General features: G+C 37.7%; 1 protein-coding gene across 1 annotated transcript in view; it reads left to right on the top strand.

Annotated features, from left to right (window-relative positions):
* The window catches only part of LOC134318276 (tight junction protein ZO-2), an 81,520-nt gene that overhangs the window by 49,264 nt on the left and 12,219 nt on the right, over positions 1-20,037 (top strand). Inside the window, exons 6-14 of the mRNA XM_062999112.1 lie at positions 2,417-2,520; positions 5,263-5,416; positions 9,841-9,952; positions 11,131-11,249; positions 11,681-11,744; positions 12,462-12,612; positions 12,835-12,943; positions 18,851-19,070; positions 19,697-19,881. Coding sequence (XP_062855182.1) covers positions 2,417-2,520; positions 5,263-5,416; positions 9,841-9,952; positions 11,131-11,249; positions 11,681-11,744; positions 12,462-12,612; positions 12,835-12,943; positions 18,851-19,070; positions 19,697-19,881 — 1,218 coding nt within the window. The remainder of the gene's footprint in view (positions 1-2,416; positions 2,521-5,262; positions 5,417-9,840; positions 9,953-11,130; positions 11,250-11,680; positions 11,745-12,461; positions 12,613-12,834; positions 12,944-18,850; positions 19,071-19,696; positions 19,882-20,037) is intronic.

Here is a 20,037-nt window from a genome sequence, read left to right as displayed (position 1 = left end):
TTATTACTGCTTTAGGGGAAAAGGCCACTGATTTTTTAACCTGCAAAGGTTTATCTGCCCTGAAAGGGACACCAAGTGAGGTTGGGAAAGAAATGCACCTAAATTGACTAGAGTATTTACATAAGTGATATGTGCTTGATTAAAAGTCAGACCAGTATTAGCATCTTTATTATTACTTTATTATCTGAATCTAATAATGATCTCATGTACTGTGGAGGAAAACAAGTAATTCAACTGCTTTTACTTGTCATTTAAATAGTCCTTTTTACTAATAAACCCAAACCCAAGAAAATATATATATCTAAGGGAATAAACAAATGTTTGCTAAAATGATGATGATTAATATAATAATAATAATAATAATAATAATAATGTGAAGATTTAACAACAATTAACCAAGTTCTAGTCAGTACAGTTAGTTCAATAATATGCAAGTGGAAAATTAATACCACAATTCATCACAGGTCAGGTGTCCTATACAATGTGCTCATATAAGAAGGTTTGAAAGAAGTCAGCAATCACTTAAAAACAAATGCATGAGGACAAGAGCAGTAACAATATTTACACAGTAAACAGTCATTACTTGTACGGATTATGTTTAGGTCCCACACAGTGATGCATTTAAAAATGTGAAACTAATGCACTATTGGTTGAATTAAACAAAAGTAAAACTTTTGGCAATAGTTCAGCTTGCCATGGCTTAGATCATTTCAGGAATGCCATCTGCACAGTAAAGCATTGATGTAGAAGCATCATGATATGGGGCTGCTTCTCTGCAAACGCCATCACGTAGGCCTTTACACATAATCAAAGAAAACCCCAAGCAATGTACTTGCCCCAAGCAATGTACAATGTTCAGTTTGCCAAAAGAAATAAGTCAAAATTTAACCCCAATGCTTTTCATGAAAGACGTCTCAAAATTGTGAGCTTTGCTGTTACCAGTGTTATTAATTTGTGTTTTTCCAATACATCTTTATAAATGCTTGTAAATACACACTTACTTGTATTCAAATGTGTAAGTCCAAAGTCAAAGACATTGTGTGAGTAAATCTGACGTGCATAAATGCACTGTATGTATATTAAATAACAAAAGCAAAGGTGGTTAAATTCTTGTGTTCTGTTATACAGTTTTGTTTCTACAGTGCTGATAGATTTGTAGAGCATGGAAAACTATTTCAGCTGTTCAGTCAATACTCTTTACTCTGGCTCTGTTTAATTGGCTTTCAGTTATTGGCTATTTGCTGGACTGTGATCCTGCTTTCCTCAGGGTGTGTTGGCTGTGGTCAGGTCCTCGTAGGTCATTTTAGGTGAGGTCACTGTAGTTGAGGTCAGACAGGGATGTGCGGTATTACATATGTCACGTTGAAAATAGGCATTTGAAATAAAAAGTGCATTTTTACAATTTATTTTTGATGGACATAGACATTGATAAGTCATGTAGATGAAGACCAGGACTCGCATCTAGATGAACAGATGCTAGATTAAAGATCTTGCATGTATCAGTTATTCTGCTTTTTAAATTCTTATACATAAGAACATGTCTGTATAAATCCTGTTCCTATAAAAGAAAAATCAAGACTGCTATTCTTCTTGGAATCTGAGTAATTTGTGACTGTACTAAAAATAGACTGACTTTAGAACAGCTGTACCAGCAATACTAGCTATTGCTTAATATCCTCTGCTAGCACCAAATATAGTTTTCCACATGCACTTTTAACTGGGAATTTAATGGGAATCTACTTGGTAGGGGTTAAGTATTAATGCAACCCAGTATTAAAATCCTAGGTACAGTGCAGTTTACCAGCTTGTGATCCAGTATAATTCCCAGATAAAAATGGAATAGTTCCTGTGTAAACAGATGTACTACTGACTTAAGGCCTGGTTTACTCTTCAGGATCATTGTAATATTTATTTTTTGGGGGGGACCACGGTGGCTCGGTGGGTAGCACTATCACCTTTGAAGCTCCGGTTTCCTCCCACAGTCCAAAGACATGCAAGTAAGATGAATTGGAGATAAAACAATGGTCCATTACTGTGTTTGACACTGATGAATCTTGTGTAACCAGTAATTACCTGTCCTGTCATGAATGTAACCAAAGTGTGTAAAACATGATATTAAAAGTTCTTATAAAAAAAAAAAAAAGACAAGTACACTACAGTCAAACTCATGTCTAGACCGCATCTTTAACTATGCAAAGCTTGCTTAAATGACTGATGGCAGCCAGACATCATTTGCACAGTAGAAAAAGGACTCAGATCTCATAAGAGGGACACTTAAAAGGATAGCTAAAATGTGATAGTGTTCTTATTTCTATTATGTTTGATCCATTTTGTGTCAAAGTATTATTTGATGCGTATTTGATCCTCAATTTACCCCTTTTTATATATAATAGCTTTTTTCCTCTGCCTATTACAGAGTATGGTCTCCGGTTGGGCAGCCAGATCTTTATTAAAGAGATGACCAGCACCGGACTGGCTGCCAGAGATGGAAACCTGCAGGAGGGTGACATTATCCTCAAGGTACCTTCACACCTGCCAACTTTATAACGACATTACCCGTCTGTAATGGGCTCATTTCTGTTCATTAGAAGACAGTGTTTCCATTAAGTCACTGACGATCTGTTTTCAGCGGTCTTATGTTTTTGGTTCACTGTAGACTTTACAGACATTTTGAGAGCCTGGAGAACTTTTTCCTCTCTGGTAGCTTGTTTTATTTTAATTGACCTTTTTAGAAATAATGATGCTTTTGAGTGCTTGGGTAGCACAGCAGTAGATCACGCTACCGCTGGGATAGAGGGTTCAAATCCCCAGCTGTGCTATTGTCCAGTCGTGTGTCTACATACAGACATGTATGTAGTGAAGGCATGGATTAGTGTTCTCGCCCAGGGTGTTTTACTGCATAGCACCCCAGTGTTTTACGGTAAAAGCCGGACCAACCGTGACCCTCACCAGGATAAAGCGGTGGTAAAACTTAAAAATGAAATGTAAAAATGATACGCTTGAAGATGCTGTCAATTCCTATAAAGAAACTATTGTTTTTTATTACTTTGCTGTATCACAAAGGGTCATTCTGCAGTAATTTCACAACATCTAAAGTCTCAAAATGTTCTGGCAACAGTAGTAGACAAAAATTGCCTGATACTAAAAGAAACTTCTAAGACTTAGGGCCTCTAGACCACATTTAATTTTGTATTTATTTGTTTTTAAGTAAAAAAGTAACACCTTTCACAGCTTCCTTTAACTGCCATTTAATTACATTTTGAAAAGTGAGAAAGCAGTGAATACAATTTGGCTGGGATGATGTTACATTAAATATATTTTACTAGGCCTATATTAAAAACTTGTTAACTTTAAGTATCTGGAGTGCTCAGGTAGTGCAGCGGTAAACTAAGCTAGCTCACTACTGCTGGGATGCCGGTTTCAAATCTCCAGTAGTGCTGTCTTCTACAATTTGACTTACAATTTATTTTTTTGCTTAAAATCTCTTTAAATCTGCGTTCTGGGGACATTAGAAACTCAATGTTATTAATAATAAATAGGGATGTAACGATGCGCAACAAGACAGTTAATAATCGATGCAAATATGCCACGATTCAAATCGATTGAAACGTAAAATGAATCGATATTCACTTTAAACAGCAGAGTGCACTGGCACTATCCACCTCGCCTGGTTGACGTCACTACACAGAGTTTTCCTGCCAAAATGGCCTTAATTCAAAATGGTAAAAATTTAAAGGTTGCAGGGTGGTGATTTATGTGAGGATTCTTTGTTTATTTGTATTATTAATTTATTTATATAATGTGGGATTTTTAAAATTTGTAATTTTTATCTCAGTTTTTTTTACACAGAAAAGGAAATGTGCAGCATTGTTTTGCATAGTGTGTACTAGGGCTGGGCGATATATCGAGATTTTATAAAATATCGATATATTTTCATACACGATATAAGATAAGACAATATTGATATCTATACTATCGATATAGATGTTACGTTCCAGTTACATCCGACAGTTCGTCTTTCTCTTCTCCCAGTTTGTCTCTGCACATGTTCACCTGCCCCGCCTCTCTCCCTCACTGAACACAACTCGCCCCTCCCCACCGCCTTTCTGCCCTCAGAACACATTTCTGTAAGTAAAACTCTCATGATAGCATGGAGACGGTGGAGGAGTTGCTTAGTAAAAAAAAAAAAAAATGGCTCAATTATTTGGAGATGGTTCGGATTCAAAGTGTCAGATGAGCAGCGGAATAATGTATTCTGTAGAGAATGCCGAAAACAAGTCCAGACAAAAGGTTCCAGCTCCGTGTACCTTTGGTCATTCGTTTTTCACTTCAAATCCCAAAGTTGAAAAACAAGAAAACGAGTCGTTATTCATTTTAAAAACCAATATTGGAAAACGGAAATAAACATACAAGCGCATGCACGCGCTGACATGCACGTGTTTACTTTATATATAAACAGTGTATGCACGTGTTGACAAAGTAATAATGTAACGTAGTTTGTATATGTGATGTGCATGTATTTGCTCTATCTGTAAAAATCAAACATTGTGGGGAGTGATTTCTGTACTGGATGTTGTACGTGGTCGTGATCAGATAAATTCTGATACCTTCCCTACACACTCGCTCCCTGCGCCCTATAGTACACTTAACATTCTTAAAGGGCCAGACAATATATTTGTAATTCACATTACACAACAGGCGAGACGTTAGAAAACAACAAACTTTTTCTTAGAATAGTTAGAATATAATTTTTTTTTTTTAAGGAAAAATAGTTCCTGTGTGAAGCTTCCCCAGCATGAATATTAATAAAAGTGCCTGTAAAAATTTTTGGTGTTTAGTATTTGGAACATGTAGCTTTGTCTCAGAAGTGTCTTGTTGTTATTACCTTATGGGATGAAAAAATATCGAGATATATATCGTATATCGCCATTCAGCTAAAATATATCGAGATATAATTTTTGATCCATATCGCCCAGCCCTAGTGTGTACCTACCTCAGAAATAAAAGGACATTTATTATTTAGAGAAATAAAAGATAAGCACAAATACAGTATTTTTTTTTTTTAAGAGAAATAATAAAAAGAAACTTTGTCATAATTTGTCTTAAATTTAGTTTTGTTTAAAAATCGAGAAAAAATTGTATCGTGAACCCAGTATCGTGAATCGCATCGCATCCTGGGTACAGTGTATCATTACATCCCTAATAATAAATAGATTGTTTATTTAACCCAATAATTTTTGAACATGTTTTGGTGTGTAATAGATAAATGGAACTGTGACTGAGAATCTGTCTCTGAATGATGCGGGGAGGCTGATTGAAAAATCTCGTGGGAAACTGCAGCTGGTTGTACAGAGGGATAACAGGCAGATCCTGGTGCGCATTCCGCCCCTGATGGACAGTGATTCGGAGCCCGATGGTGAGTCCAATAATCTCTGAAAACTAATCAGTGACTGAAGGGTTTTAAGTATGTGGCTTTGCATGCAGATTAAAAGGCTGTTTTTTCAATTTACATTTAAACACACATTTTTTAAAAGATTAAATGAACTAGGTAAATAAAGTCTCAACACACACTGCATTTATTGAATGTATTCAACCCCCTGTCACAACCTGGGCAATTTAAATAGGCACTTCCATTTTATAGCCATCCATTTATGTTGATTTTGAATATTAATATTTTTTTTTCTGTAAAAAAAATATTTGGTCCATTTCTTGTACAGCAGTTTCCAGTTCTTTTGAAATCAGATTATGGTATAGACCGGAATCTAATCAGACCATTTTAGCATTTATTTTCTTTAATTTTAAAACTTAATTGAGCTTGAACTTGTCTAGTTTCATTGTTTTGGCTTTTTAAGGTGGAGCAGGTTTTTATCCAAGAATTTTTTTGTTCCATACACTATTTAATTTTTCCAGTCATCCTTTCCAAACTACAAATCTCTACTGCTAAAAAGCATCTTTGTAACATGATGTTACCATCAGCCACATTTTACAGTTGCAATGGTGCCATTTTTCCCACATTCACCATTTGTGATTCAAACCAAAAGGGTCCAGTGCTGTTGTCTTCCATCTGTCAGTACATATGGTTCATTCCCCTTCAGTCACAGCTACTGACTTTTTCAACTAGAGGCATCACAGTAGGCATTACTAGATCTGTGCTTCTCAATGATTATAACTCTAGTTTTTACCAATTTTGTGAACATTCTGAACTATACTTATAGACCTCACAAAGAGATTAAGTCAGTTTGCAAGCGATGTGTATACTTTTTTTAGTTTTTTTCCCATCGTTACTAATTTATTTACAACGGTACTCAACAGGGGTTCGAACCTTAGTGGAATCAAATCTGATTTTTTTTGTTTTCAAAACTGGAATACAAACGTTTCTTTATTTGCAATTTAAAATGTGAAATTCAAACATAATTAAAACGGGCTGTTTTTAAAGGCTCCACATGTATTTACTACACATTATACCTGAAATAATTTGCTTTAATTATATTTATAATTTAAAGCCATAATATGGCGTCCAGTGGAGGTATATAAATCTCTTGTAATTGAAAGCACATATTTTTACACTGTTTCTGAGACATGTTTTGTTTCTTTACCTTAAATTTAGCAGCATTACCCCTGGATTTACTGAGCTGTTGCTAAGAGCTGCTCTAATCTGAGAAAGCAAAGCAATTAGTTCTACAAGAGCGATTTTATTTCTGTTCTTTTTTTTTACAGATAATATGTCATACTTTTAGCTGAAGGACAGCAGAGACACTGCAGTACATTCTATCTGGTTGCCAATAATACTCACTCTTGACTGTGTGCCTTAGCAAAGTTGTAAAGCTTTCATTCTCATGCACTTAATATATTTGTGAAACTCACATTTCTGCACATATATTTTTGCTAACTTCAGTTTTTAATACTCTCCCTAATCAATAAACTATTTTATTCATTGTATAATCTGTGTGGTGATTTATTTAATCTTGTTGAATAATGCAAATAAATGATGATGAGGGCTATGTGTTGTGACCCTAATTTAATTTTTCTGTCAAATGTTGGACTTTGCAGATTTCTGCAATAAAGCCTGAACAGATCAAACAGAAATCATAAGACAGACCAACTTGACATTTGTCATAAATTTGTGTTGTGTTTAACACAGGAGGGACAATTTAGGAGCATAACTATTGTTGCATGTTAATAATCAATCATTGACAAAGTTCAGTCTTTTCACATTGAGCTTGATACAACAGAATGCATGTAAGTGGCAAATCAACATGGGTCATAGAAAATGAACTGTAAAGGATTAGGCTACCTAGAGCATTTACATCAGCATTTAGTAGATGCCTTTATCAAAAGCAACTTACAGTTGAGACTGTATAGGGTTATATTGAGGGTTAAATGCTGGCAGATGTGGGGCTTGAACCAGCAACCTTCCCATTACTAGTCCTATACCTTAACCGCTGAGCTACCCCTGCCCCACATCTGCCAGCAACAGCCATATGAGAAGCAAAGTGTTTGAAAAAAATCCTGTCATCTTTTATAACCAAGCCACATATTCTGTGTGTATATATACATCATCTTGTTCTAGACTGTCTTATGCAGTCCTTATGCATGAGTTCTTATTGTATTGCTTTGTTTATATTTAAGGGATGTGCTCATGTTTATATGTACAGTAGTGGTGTGATGTAAATAGCAAGAGTGACAAGCTGGTTTTGCTGTTTCTGCCCATATGACTCTTTACAGCGTCCCATCTTTTCCCCTTTTTGCAGTTTCTTTCTTTCTCGTGTATCCACCAGGCTGGAATTATAGTGCCAACCCAACAAATGGAAGCATTCATACCTGCACAGCTCTAATTTCTCTGATTTTCAATAAGCAAGGGCCTTATTAATGTTTGTGTTTAATGAACAATTTGCACTGTCAAAACAATTTTAGTAACACTGAAACCTTAATGATTAATCATTCTTTTGATTTGACATGATTTTATTTGCTTATGAAGTAGTTGCCAGTGTTGGGCCCCTGAACAAGGCCCTTAACCCTCATTTGCTTGAGTTGTATTTAATTGTAAGTCGCTTTGGATAAAAGCGACTGCTAAATGCTGCAAACGTAAATGAAAGTTGGTTTTGAACAGAGCTATACACCTGCTAATGGTCATCCAGAGGAGTTTATTCCATAAAGCAAAACTACAATTCACTCTTAAGGGGACCAGTAAGTCTTCAAAATAAAGGTTTCAGAAATAGGCCTACCATTTGATGTAAACCGTAACTTAGTATTTCTTTAAATGCAGCTGGTAACTTTTTAAACTGCACATTTACTCTAACTACATCTGGGTTCAAATCCCCAGCAGTGCTAAGGATTCTGCTGCTAGCAGCAATGTACAGACATGATTGGCTATGTCTAAAGGGGGTGTAACACAATTGCTCATCTGACATGTTTGTGACTTTTAAGCCAGATTTCAGTGCAGGAATCTCTGAGCCCACACAAGCTATTACCAGTTGTGTCTCTAACAGCAGGGCATGTACTGCATGATATGTAATACTATTGGTATTGTGTTAATTGGACATACTATTTAGTACATTGGATAGGTGTATTTCCCCCTTTTTATAAGCTCCCCCCCCCCTCCCCCATACACCTTTCTCAACACCTTTCTCCAGGAGTATGTTCTTATCAAGAGATCACATTTGCCTGGTGGGAATACTTACAAAGTTATGATTTCCACCTTTTTTGTTTTATGCAGTATGAACATAAAAATTCAAGTTATTTATATCATATGATACTTTTAATGGGATTTGACAGTCCATGTTTGATTTCTTATGATGTTCTGTATTTATGCTGAAGTATATTATTTAATGCTCTACTTATGCCTGCTGTTGCACTTGGCTTCTGTGTATGGCTGTGAATATATGTGTCTTGTGCCAAGTAACAGAGTATGTTTTAGGCACGCTGCACTGGCAAGCCTGGCACTGTGAGGAGCATCGGACATGCACTTAGGTTCACCAGCAGCACCCATCGCACAGTAACTCACTCCCTCTGTTTATCTTGCCCGTCTCTTTCGGTCTTGGTCTGTTTCGGTTTCTCATCCAATCAGTCCCTCCCCTGGCTGGGTATATCTGAACTGGGTTCTGTATCTAACTCTGATAACTGGGGCTTTTAACCCTGCGTAAATTAACAGTTATTTTCTGAACTACCCTGGAAAGACTAGAGCTTCATTTTAAAACTTTAGACATTGTGTATTTCATGTTTTGGAGATTGCCCTGGTGAAAATGGCTCTGCTGTCCAAGACAGTTCACTGTACATGCCTGTCTGTTTGTCCGTCTGTCTTTCATAGTGGGGAAAAAGGGTGTTTTAGTTTTCTAGTTTGCGCCTATCTTACAGGCCTCCCTACTTGTGTCTCACACAAACACACACCTTTCTGCCTCTTTGTAATTCTGCTGTAAGATTTAAAGTTGCAGCTTGTATTTTTTTAAGCTTCTTTATCTTGTGAATAGCCAAAAGTTGTCTTATTCCAAAACCACGGCCATTAAAATGAATATGTAAGTTGTTTATTATGGTACAACTGCAACTTTAAAAAATAAAAACAAACTGCATACTGTCTGAACTTGTTTTTCACTATTTTAACAATTTATATCCAATCATTTGTGCCAATGAACATCCTGGCTAAGTTTCCGTATTAATTTCAGACTTTCAGCAAGTTATGACGAGGCAGATCTTGGAATATTAACCTAAAGTAAACAATAACACTAAGAGCTGTTTTTGGGAGCGGAAACACTGAACTGTTCTTGATCTTGTCTGGTGAAGGGACCTCAAAACACCTGATTATAAGCACAGCTCTCACACTTTCATCTCTGTGTTTGCTTTCAGACATTTCAGAGATGGACTCGTATCGTTCATATTCACCGCAAGATGACCAAAGGTCACGACACTCAGACCTCTCTTCCCATTCATCCAACGGTGTTCCACGTGAAAACCCAAGGTATCCCTGGCCTGTATGGTTTGAAAAACTCTAGACCCTGTTTTACTTTCATCAGTTATTTTATCTCTATTTTATTCTTTTTAATATTTAATAACTGTCATATAATTTTCAATAATTGTTAAAGGTTTTGGAAACAATGTCAAGAATTCAGTGACAGTTTATAAAAAGCACGCTCCTAAACAGAAGCATCCAAACTCTGTGTGTACCTTTGCAGTGATTGGCCAGTACACATGTTAAAAAGGTAAATGAAAGCTTGCAATTTCCTGCTGTAAGAACATGAATTTTAGGCAGATATACAACCTATGGCTGCATAAAAAACATATGCTACCTTATTCAATTGACAGTGGTAGCACAGTGGTTAAGGTGCAGGAATAGATGTTTTTAAATTTAGATTCATGCTTAATAAATGCCTATCACCACCACCCAACTGGTCATTGCAAATTTTTTATAGCCTAAAAAATGTTATGCTGTGTGATTGTATAAATTCCCAGTGGTGTTATTGGCTGGTCGGATGTCTACATACAGACATAATTAGCTGTGTGTAAGGAAAGGTGGCCGATTGGTGTCTCGTCCGGGTGTGTTACTGAATTGCGCCCAATGATTAAAGGAAAACGAAACCATCACGACCCTGACCGGCATAAAGTGATGGTAAACCATGAAAATAAAATATAGTATTTATTTCAAAATGAAACAGCTGGTGTGGCAGTGCCTTGGTGCCCTTAGTGAATAAAACAGGTCTGATCACCACCAATGTTTCAAACTATTTAGTTCAAATGAGTGTAACTGTATAAAAGGTTGCATACAAAAGGCTGTGTCTAGTGTTTTAGAGACATTTTTGTTATTATAAGTTGGTTATTCATAAAATCTTTTTTAGTACTGCTAATTCTTTGCTTTCTTACCTAACAGAGAACACCACAATGTTTATGTCATATTACGTATTTCTACAGTCTTTTTATAAATCCACCCCCTTGTTTGATGGAGAGCTGAAAAGTTCCAGTTGATTATTAATCCATAAAAGCTCTGTGCTTTTATTCTCATTTTAGGCTCTCCTCAAAAGCACTTCTGTGAAGCATAAACCATAAACTGGTGTCTTACATATTTGTTTACATAGTTAATATTAATGATACGTTACACCTGGGAGTAATCTTATGAGGAAATCTGCTTACGTTTGCTTTCAGTGAGAACCCACAAAGAACACCAGCCAAGGTGCCTATACCATCTTCACCCTACAGGATAGCAGAAGAGCCACCTGGAGTACAGGAAGAACAAGAAGATCCACCGCCTGTAGAGCCACCAGGTACAACAAAAGTTATTTTGGCTAAATAGGCACAAACTCAAAGAAACTCTTGTGGATGAGTGGAGGTTATTGTCATTCAGAGTAGGGGCCTCAGTAAAATGTCTAAATGAAAATCTGTAGGTGTCTGATCTCAATGATTGTGATTTGAGCACTACTTTGTTATGTAAATTGACTAATTGGTTGAAAAGCACCCTGGACCTGTAGACCAATCATGGGCAACAACAATTGGTCATATTTTATTGTTATTTTCCTGTGATTTAAGAAAATGGAAATGGGCAGTTATTATTAGAATATTTTAGTTGTACTCCTTGTTACGTTCTCTACATCTGTACATTCGGGTTTATAAGCTTTTACAGCTGTAGAAATGTATTTGAAATATATCAGACAAGTACATAGACTTGAGACATAATCACATCACAATGTGTTTTTAGCACCTATTAGGAAAACACCCAAAATCCTTTTGAGGCCGAGTCCAGAGGATGAGGAGACATACGGGTAAGTCATTTGCGGTCATTCCTGTTTGTTCAGCATATTTGCTCCTAGGGGATGTATAATTTTAATGGCTTTTAGATCTTTATTGTTGTTGTTAGATTTTTTACCACTTTTAGCATTGTCCCAGTTTAGATCTATTATCCTACCTGTGCATAAAGCAAATGGCCAAGTAGGGCTGAATGTTAGCACACCTTCTTCAAAATATGTAGCTTCTGGGTGCATCATTACACCGTCCAGTGGTGGATTCTTACAGAGAGCCTCAGGACATATAGAGGAACATAACTACTATTTTTATATTTGACTGACAATTGAGCCTGCATCTTAAGTTGACAGAGGATGAACCGACAGTAGAATTCACTGCTGTGAAAATGTCTATAAATAGCACTATAAAAATACATTTGACTTGATTGACATGGCTGTTATAGCAGCAAGAAGGCTGTATGTCATCTGGCCTTTGATCTTTCAGACACAGCCAATAGTGTTTATCAAGCATTCAGCCAGGCCAGTGGCACCACCAAGATTCAAACCCAGAAGCTGAGGCTCTGCAGTGCTGGGTCTGCAGTGTTGCCCAAGCACCCATAGCTTGGTGTTTTTGGTCCAGTTATGGGACTTGTTGCTTCCAGCTGGTTAATTGTTGACTTTATATAAGCCCAGTATTCAGTATTAGCCATCACTTCTCTTTTTTTCTGTCTCTCTGTTTACTTGCTGTCTTCTTCTCAGGCCAAATACTATGATGGTGAGCTTCCAAAAAGGAGAGAGCGTAGGCCTGCGGCTGGCAGGGGGAAATGATGTTGGCATATTCATTGCAGGAGTTCAGGAGGGCAGCCCTGCAGAGGAGGAGGGCCTCAGAGTTGGCGACCAAATCATGAAGGTACAACCACAGTCCTCTTATGAATCTATAATAAATGTAAACAAGGAAGTCAGACAAGTTTGACCACCTAGCAAGTCTAAATACTTTATATATTAAAAAAAAATTACAAAGTACTGTGTAAGCACCTGCTGACCCACCGTTTAATCATCTAGCACAAAATAAAGATAATTAAGGTTTATTCCAAGTTTATTCCAGCTAAATAAGATTATAATTGTTTTTTAGGTAAATAATGTGGATTTTCGGGGCACTGTGCGTGAGGAGGCGGTGCTGTTCCTGTTGGAAATTCCCAGAGGAGAGATCATTACTATACTGGCCCAGAGCAGAGCGGATGGTGAGCCTTCTGCCCTTCACATAAAGCTATATAAAAAATACATCACACTTAAACCTGACCTGTACACCTATACACAAAAACAAACTTACCGTTCCTTCAGTATATACACCTGTTTTTACATTCACTAACACAATCAGTAATCAGAGATTTCCATGATTTTGTTCTGATGGACCCTCTGCGCCCGTAATTGGATAGGCGGCTAAGAAAGTGAGTGAGTAAGTGGTTATATTTGAGGTTGGAAGGAAATGTTGTTGATAACATTTTTAGGCTGAACTGTTTATTTAACTATTATTTTAACACCCAAAAGCTGTGAATCTTTGTGTATTACATGATCATAATTAAACTATCCCTACACTCCCTGTTTCACCCTGAATAAGTAAGAGTAGTGTCTAGGCCACCAGCTTGTTGCCCATCGGCACAAACTGGTTTGAGCAAGTTCTGGCTCATCTTAGACTCCATTTATTTATATAACCATATGCACACAATTCTCTTGTTTGTTGCTTTTGTATGTAAACACAAAAACCAATAGAATATTGGTATAGATTGGTGGATAGCATATGTAATCTTTGCTCATCTATGGGCTCATTAAGCTTTTGTGAATGGGAGTAAATGAGAGACAGATTTAAATAATACAAGAATGTTTGTGTAGTTTTTTAATTATACTGTAGCACAGTGGGTAGCGCTGTCACCTCAAAGCAAGAAGGGCCTGGGTTTAATTCCCTGACCAGGAAAGTATGCATGTTCTCCCTTTGTCCACGTGGGTTACCTCGAGTGCTCGTTTCCAAGTCCAAACAAATGCAGTTAGGCAATGGGGAGCTACTAAAAATTGTCCAAGTGTGTATGTGTTTGTAATGGACTGGTGATCTGTCTGTGGTTTCCTGTCTTTTGCTCAATGAATTAGACTCTGCCACCCTGACCAGAATCAAGCAGTGGTAAAACAGACAATGAATGAATGATGCATAGTCACCCCTGTTTCCTCACTGTAATGCCTGTGTAGTTTATGGCAAGTTATTGGATTTGGAAAGCATCCAGATGCTTTTTTCAGCCTTTGAGCTTTATATAAAGACCAACAGCACTGACTATTCCTGTCCATACTATCTCTCTCTCTCGCTCTCTTTTTCTTTCTCTCATTTTCTCTTTCTTCTTTTTACCCTCACTTTTTTTCTTTCATGATCCCGCTTTATTTAGAGGTCTGTGCTGGCTTGAAGATAGAGATTTGAGTTAAGGAACAGAAACTAGAAAGATCACCCCTAGCAGGGCTCTAGAGTGCGACCAATTTGGTCGCACATGCGACCTAATTTCTCAATGGTGCGACTAAAAAAAATCTCAGGTCGCACCGGTGCGACCAGGCATCCGAGGGAAAAAAAAACCAGACACACATTAGGCCAATAACATGGTCTAAACCAATCAGAGATAGCGAAGGGCGGGACATTATTGTAGCGGTGATATGTGAGCGACATTCAGCTCAGCCAATCAGAATGCAGCACCAGGTTTATACACATTTTGTATATGAGACTCGCCGGATGTCCCCCGAATGGAAGTTCGGGTTCTGGAGCTCGGCGGTGTAAAGTGTTGTAACGCTCACTTAAGTCCTGACTAAACAGTTAAAGTGACTCGACCCTGTCGTGTGCCTTTATTCCCACACCTCCACCACCGCACAGCAAAAGACCCGCAGCATCCCCACCGGACAGCGGCTAGGTGAGCCGACCCTCTACAGTAGCAAGGGGCTAATGCTAGCGGTAAAGTGTGGCGATAGTGAAAGTAAAAACACGACAATATTTTCGTTAAGTAAAATATAAAAATAACTACAAGACCAAAATATATTACAATACATGTAGTCAAAATACGCAGTGAGTGCACCGCAAGCGATTTTGGGAATCTGTGTAAAAGATCCAGTAAAGCCGATAATATAATGCACTGCATTTAAGATTACACTCTAACACACACACAAACATATACATATAATTTTAAATACACACACACATAAATAGATATACACACATACATACACATTTACTCTATTATTATTTTTATAATTTTTATAAGTGTGCTATAATTAGTCTATAATACTATAATTAACTGTATTAACTGTATAATTACTACAGTATATTAACTGTAAAGAGCATGGGAAGACCATGGCTGGCAATAGTATATTTGTGACTGGTTCTAATACATTTCGAATTGAAAGGCTGAAAAAGCCCAATGCATCTATAAAACACATTACATGCCGCAATAAATGCACTGCCCAAGTGTCCCCCTCTCCCCACTGCCCTTCAGTGGCAGGCAGTAGCAAACAGATCATCAGACAAGGCCATGTTGACCAGATTGTTAGTTAATTACAAGTCAATATTGCCTGTGTGGACAGTGATTTAAAAAAAAAAAAGTGAACCTGTAAAACTGCGGTGTTAAATGCGATGCGGTCAAACATTTGGGTGCACCTAACTTTTGTGCTGGTGCACCTAAGAAAAAAAGTTAGGCGCACCAGTGCAACCAGTGCAAAAAGTTAGTCTAGAGCCCTGCCTAGTTCTGTGGAACACGATCGATATTCATCCAGTTAACAGCATCCGGTAGTCATAAACTGACACTGAAAAACTGCTAAAGGTCTAACACAATTTTTTGAAAGATGAGCAATAATCTGTAACTGTACACCTGCAAACTGTATTGACTATATAGGTGTGTATAATAAAAATTGTAAGGCTCCATTTGGAATGACTGGTTTACCTGTTGTTGTTTTTTTACTTAATAAATGTAATTTCATTAAATTTTTTAACTGTTTTTTTTTTTGGTCAGGGTTGTGGTTTCACCAGAAAACACTGGGTGCAAGGCAGGAAAAGGCTGAACAGGGCACTTGCTCCAGACATAGCAAAGCATGTCTGTGTAAATCGTCCAATAACCCAGCCATTTAATAGCACCGCTGAGATTAAAACCCAGATTTCAGCGGTGGTGGGCTAATGTAATAGATCACTGCACCACTTAATTAATGTCTTTAAATGAAATGGCCAGGACTAGTTATAGGACATGAGATGTTATTGATGCATGAGTATAAAATATTGATTCATTGACTGATGGATGCCAAATCTGCTGATGGAAAGCTTTTATTGTTTCTCTTAAGGTAGTATAAATTTTTAAGGGTCTTAATCAAGGTAACACTTTTAATCTAAAGGAATTATAAAAAAATATAAAGCTCAATTACACCTGGTTTAAAATGGCAGTAAATTATGATTGAGGGAATTAAGACTACATATAGCATCAGCTAATGTTCAGTGGTGTTCAGCACAGAGCAGTGCCAAGAAGTCTGATTGCTTTTAATAACCCTAGTCATCAGCGCATTACATTATGAGCACAGAGCAATGAGATATGGATTCCTAATAAAAAAAAAAATTCCCTAGCATGAGGGATTAGACTAAGTACTGACTTATGGGTTCTAATATTAGGGTTAAAATATTTTTTTATAATAGTATATATTACCATATATAGTGAATTTAAAAAGTCTTCAGACCCTTTGACTGTATGCACACTTAATTTGTTGTGGATGTAATTTTGAATGGAAACATTTGCCATTTTTATTCATTAAGCTTATCACCCATAATAAGAGTGAATACAAATTTTACCATAATTTATTCTGAAAAAATGGGAACTGAAATATCGAATGGAATTCAGACCATTTGCTGTGGCGGTCCAAATTGTGGTCAGGTGCATCCTATTTGCTTTAGTTATCCTTGAGATGTGTAACCTTATTGAAGTTAACCTGTTGGAAACTTTCAGAGGGATACATTTGAGGAATGGACAAATACAGCCTACTACAAAAACTCCTCAAAGAAAACCACCAAAGTGCACACAAACTCTGGGACTGGAACAGCAGTTTACATTTCATCACCTCAGTCAGTGGCGCAAAAAGGGGGTATGCAGCGTATGCAAAGCATAGGGGCGCTGCACCAGAGGGGGCGCCAAATCGATGCCGGAAAATAATTTCTTGTCAGCATTTTCTGTAAGAGCTGTTTGTTCGTGTATGATAATACATATCAAAAAACAGAAGCACAGCACTAATCAGGCGCCCATCCACTCCTTCCCCTCTACCCTCCAGTCACTTCCTCCCAAACACAGGCGCTTGAGAACGCGCCCCGTAGAGAACTCGCCCAGGCGTGTGTTTTTTTTCCCCGTCGTGGCGCACCTGCAGTGTGTAAGATATGGAGGGGCAGAAAAAAAAGCTCTCCGGGGCACAAAACAGAAAACGGAAGAGGGAGAGGGAAAAGGAGTTTGTGGGGATGAAGAAAAGCTTCTCAAAGTGGTTAAAAGACAGCAGGTCGGTCAGTTTATTATGTCAGTTTGTTAAGAGCAGGCTTGTAAACATTCAGGTTAGCTTAAAGAACAGAAGAAGACAGAAGAATCAGGACAGACAGGGGAAGGCAACAGGTTGGTCTAATGTTAGGTGGAAGAGTAGGAATAGCCACGTAACCCCAGGCAATGAATTTTTAAATATTGTTTTTAAAAATTGTATTAAGATTTGTAATTTGTTTATAACATATATAATGCTTTTCTGACCATATGACTTAGCGGAACACACCATACACAAGGGCTGAAGTAACAATTTAGTTACAACTCTTTTTAAAAATCTTACATAGAGTCCAGGCTGTTGTTCAGATTTGCCGTTACATATTTTTACTTAGACTGTTTTTTGTTTGTGATGTTTCAGAAGATCACCTGCTGTAATATGTAACGAAAGAACACAATAAAAGTGTACAATATATGTCTTGTATTTTATTAAGGGGGGGGCGCCGATAATATGTTTGCATACACCTCAGAAAGTATGTAGTTGCACCCCTGACCTCAGTAACCTAAAGCACACAGTCAAATCAATACTGAAATGGCTTTAAAGCAAGTCTCTGAATGTCCTTAAGTGGTCCAGGCAAAGACCACACTTAAAACCACTTAGAACGTCTGTGGAGAGACCTGAAGATGACAGTTCACAGACACACACTATCTACTCTGCCAGAGATTGAAATGATTTGCCATAAATAATGGGATAAACATCCAGATGTATGTATAAATGTATACAAGAAGACTTGCAGCTGTAATTACTGCCAAATAGGCTTTTACAAAGTATTGAATAAAGGGTCTGAATACCTTTGTGAATAAGAGACAGTTTTTATTTTTTAATTAATTTAAAAAGAACTTTAAATGCCGCTCAGGTGGCGCAGTGGTTAAAACACACGCTGGAACACCAGAGCTGAGATCTCGAATACATTGTATCGAGTCTCAGCTCTGCCTGCCGTCTGGGCTGTGCGGCCACATGAACAACGATTGGCCTGTTGTTCAGATAGGGGTGGGATATTAAAGCCGGATAGGAACTCTCTCATAACTAATGCAATTACGGCCTCTGCTGGCTGATTGATGGCGCCCACACAAAGATGGGAAAAGAGTGCTGTCAGGGTGTGTCTGTAAGTACACAGTGCTGATCTACATTGCACTCGTCAAAGTGTAGGTGACAAGATGCATACGGCTGCTGCCCACGTGTCTGAGGGGGCGTGGGTTAGCTTTGTTCTCCTCATTTAGAGCGGGGATCGCCATCGGTGGAGAGGAAGCATGACGCAATCAGGCAATTGGACGTGCTAAAAGGGAGAAAAAGGGGAGAAAAATGCATAAACAAAATATATTTATATATATAAAAAAACTTTAAATCATTTTTACTTTGTCAAGCATTGATTGATTGGTAAAGATGGAATTTATATCTGTTTACAATCAAATCCACAACATACTTTCTGAATGCACTGTGTTGTCATATTTTCAACAGACCACCACTGATGATGCCAATAGGAAAGAGGGCATTTGGGCCATTTGTATGTGTCTTTGCTGTTGGATATACAGGGACAGTAAATTAATATTAAAAGTACCTATTTTGTGTTCTAGTTTATGAAGACATCCTTGTTTCTGGAAGAGGAGATTCCTTCTTTATACGAACACACTTTGACTATGAGAAGGAGCAGTCTCAGTGTCTAGCATTTGCCAGAGGAGACATCTTTAAGGTTGTGGACACATTGTATGATGGCAAGCTAGGAAACTGGTTGGCAATCCGCATGGGGAAGAATAACAAGCTACTAGAGAAGGGCATAATTCCAAACAAGAGCAGGTGAGTAGTGTAAGCGACATTGTTTTTAACAGTCTGGTTCAAGATAGTTCCTGTGTGGTAAAAAGACAAGAGCACACAACATTTATTTTTGTGTATTTAAGGAAATCAAGATCAACATATTTACACAAATGTAGGGTTTAGCCATGTACTCTTCTGTACTTCTTAACCAAAGTAGAGACTTAGCAAAGGTCCAAAGACTAAGCAAATATTGGCCTGTCATTATTATGACATTTAAGCTAACGATTAATTGTTTTACAGTTAATTATCATTAATTTTTCAGTTGTGTTTTCTAGGGCACCATGCTATCAGCCAGTCCGGCATCTGCACAAACATGATTGGCTAGTGTCTAGTGGGGGAGAGATGGCTAAAACAGCTTAGCCAGGAAGGTGCCTTTGTTAGTGTTAGTGTACTATCAGTTCCAGTCCCAAGCCCAGATAAAACTAGCAGGGTTGTGTCAGGGGGGCATCTGGCATAAAAACTGTGCCAAATCTGGTATGCAGCCTATAGAAATAAGCTGTCTTTTTTTACTTTTGTTTATGCTACTGTGATTTCATCTCTTATTTTGTTTAAATCTTGTATCTTATCTCATGTACCGTTCTCTGTTTTCGGTGTCTCTCTGTATGTAGAGCTGAGCAAATGACTAATGTCCAGCACACTCCTAAAACCTCCACCAGCGACAGAGCTGATTTCTGGCGACTCCGCGGCCAAAGAGCAACCAAGAAGAAGGATTTACGAAAAACCAGAGAAGATATGAGCGCTGGCCTTGTGTCTACACGCTTTCCTGCCTACGAACGGGTGGTGCTTAGAGAGGGTAGGTTGCTTGGGGCAGCGCTGCTACAGCTTCCACATGCTTGTGTTTGTGCTGTCTGATATAAAAATTATACTTATCATGTGCAAACACAATATGAATTCTGTGAGCCATATGACAATATAAGCACTATATAACTATAAACATGCTGTATAATAT

The sequence above is a fragment of the Trichomycterus rosablanca genome, chromosome 7, assembly GCF_030014385.1.
Source record: "Trichomycterus rosablanca isolate fTriRos1 chromosome 7, fTriRos1.hap1, whole genome shotgun sequence".
NCBI classification, from domain to species: domain Eukaryota; kingdom Metazoa; phylum Chordata; class Actinopteri; order Siluriformes; family Trichomycteridae; genus Trichomycterus; species Trichomycterus rosablanca.
This window is presented reverse-complemented; position numbering and strand designations above follow the sequence as displayed.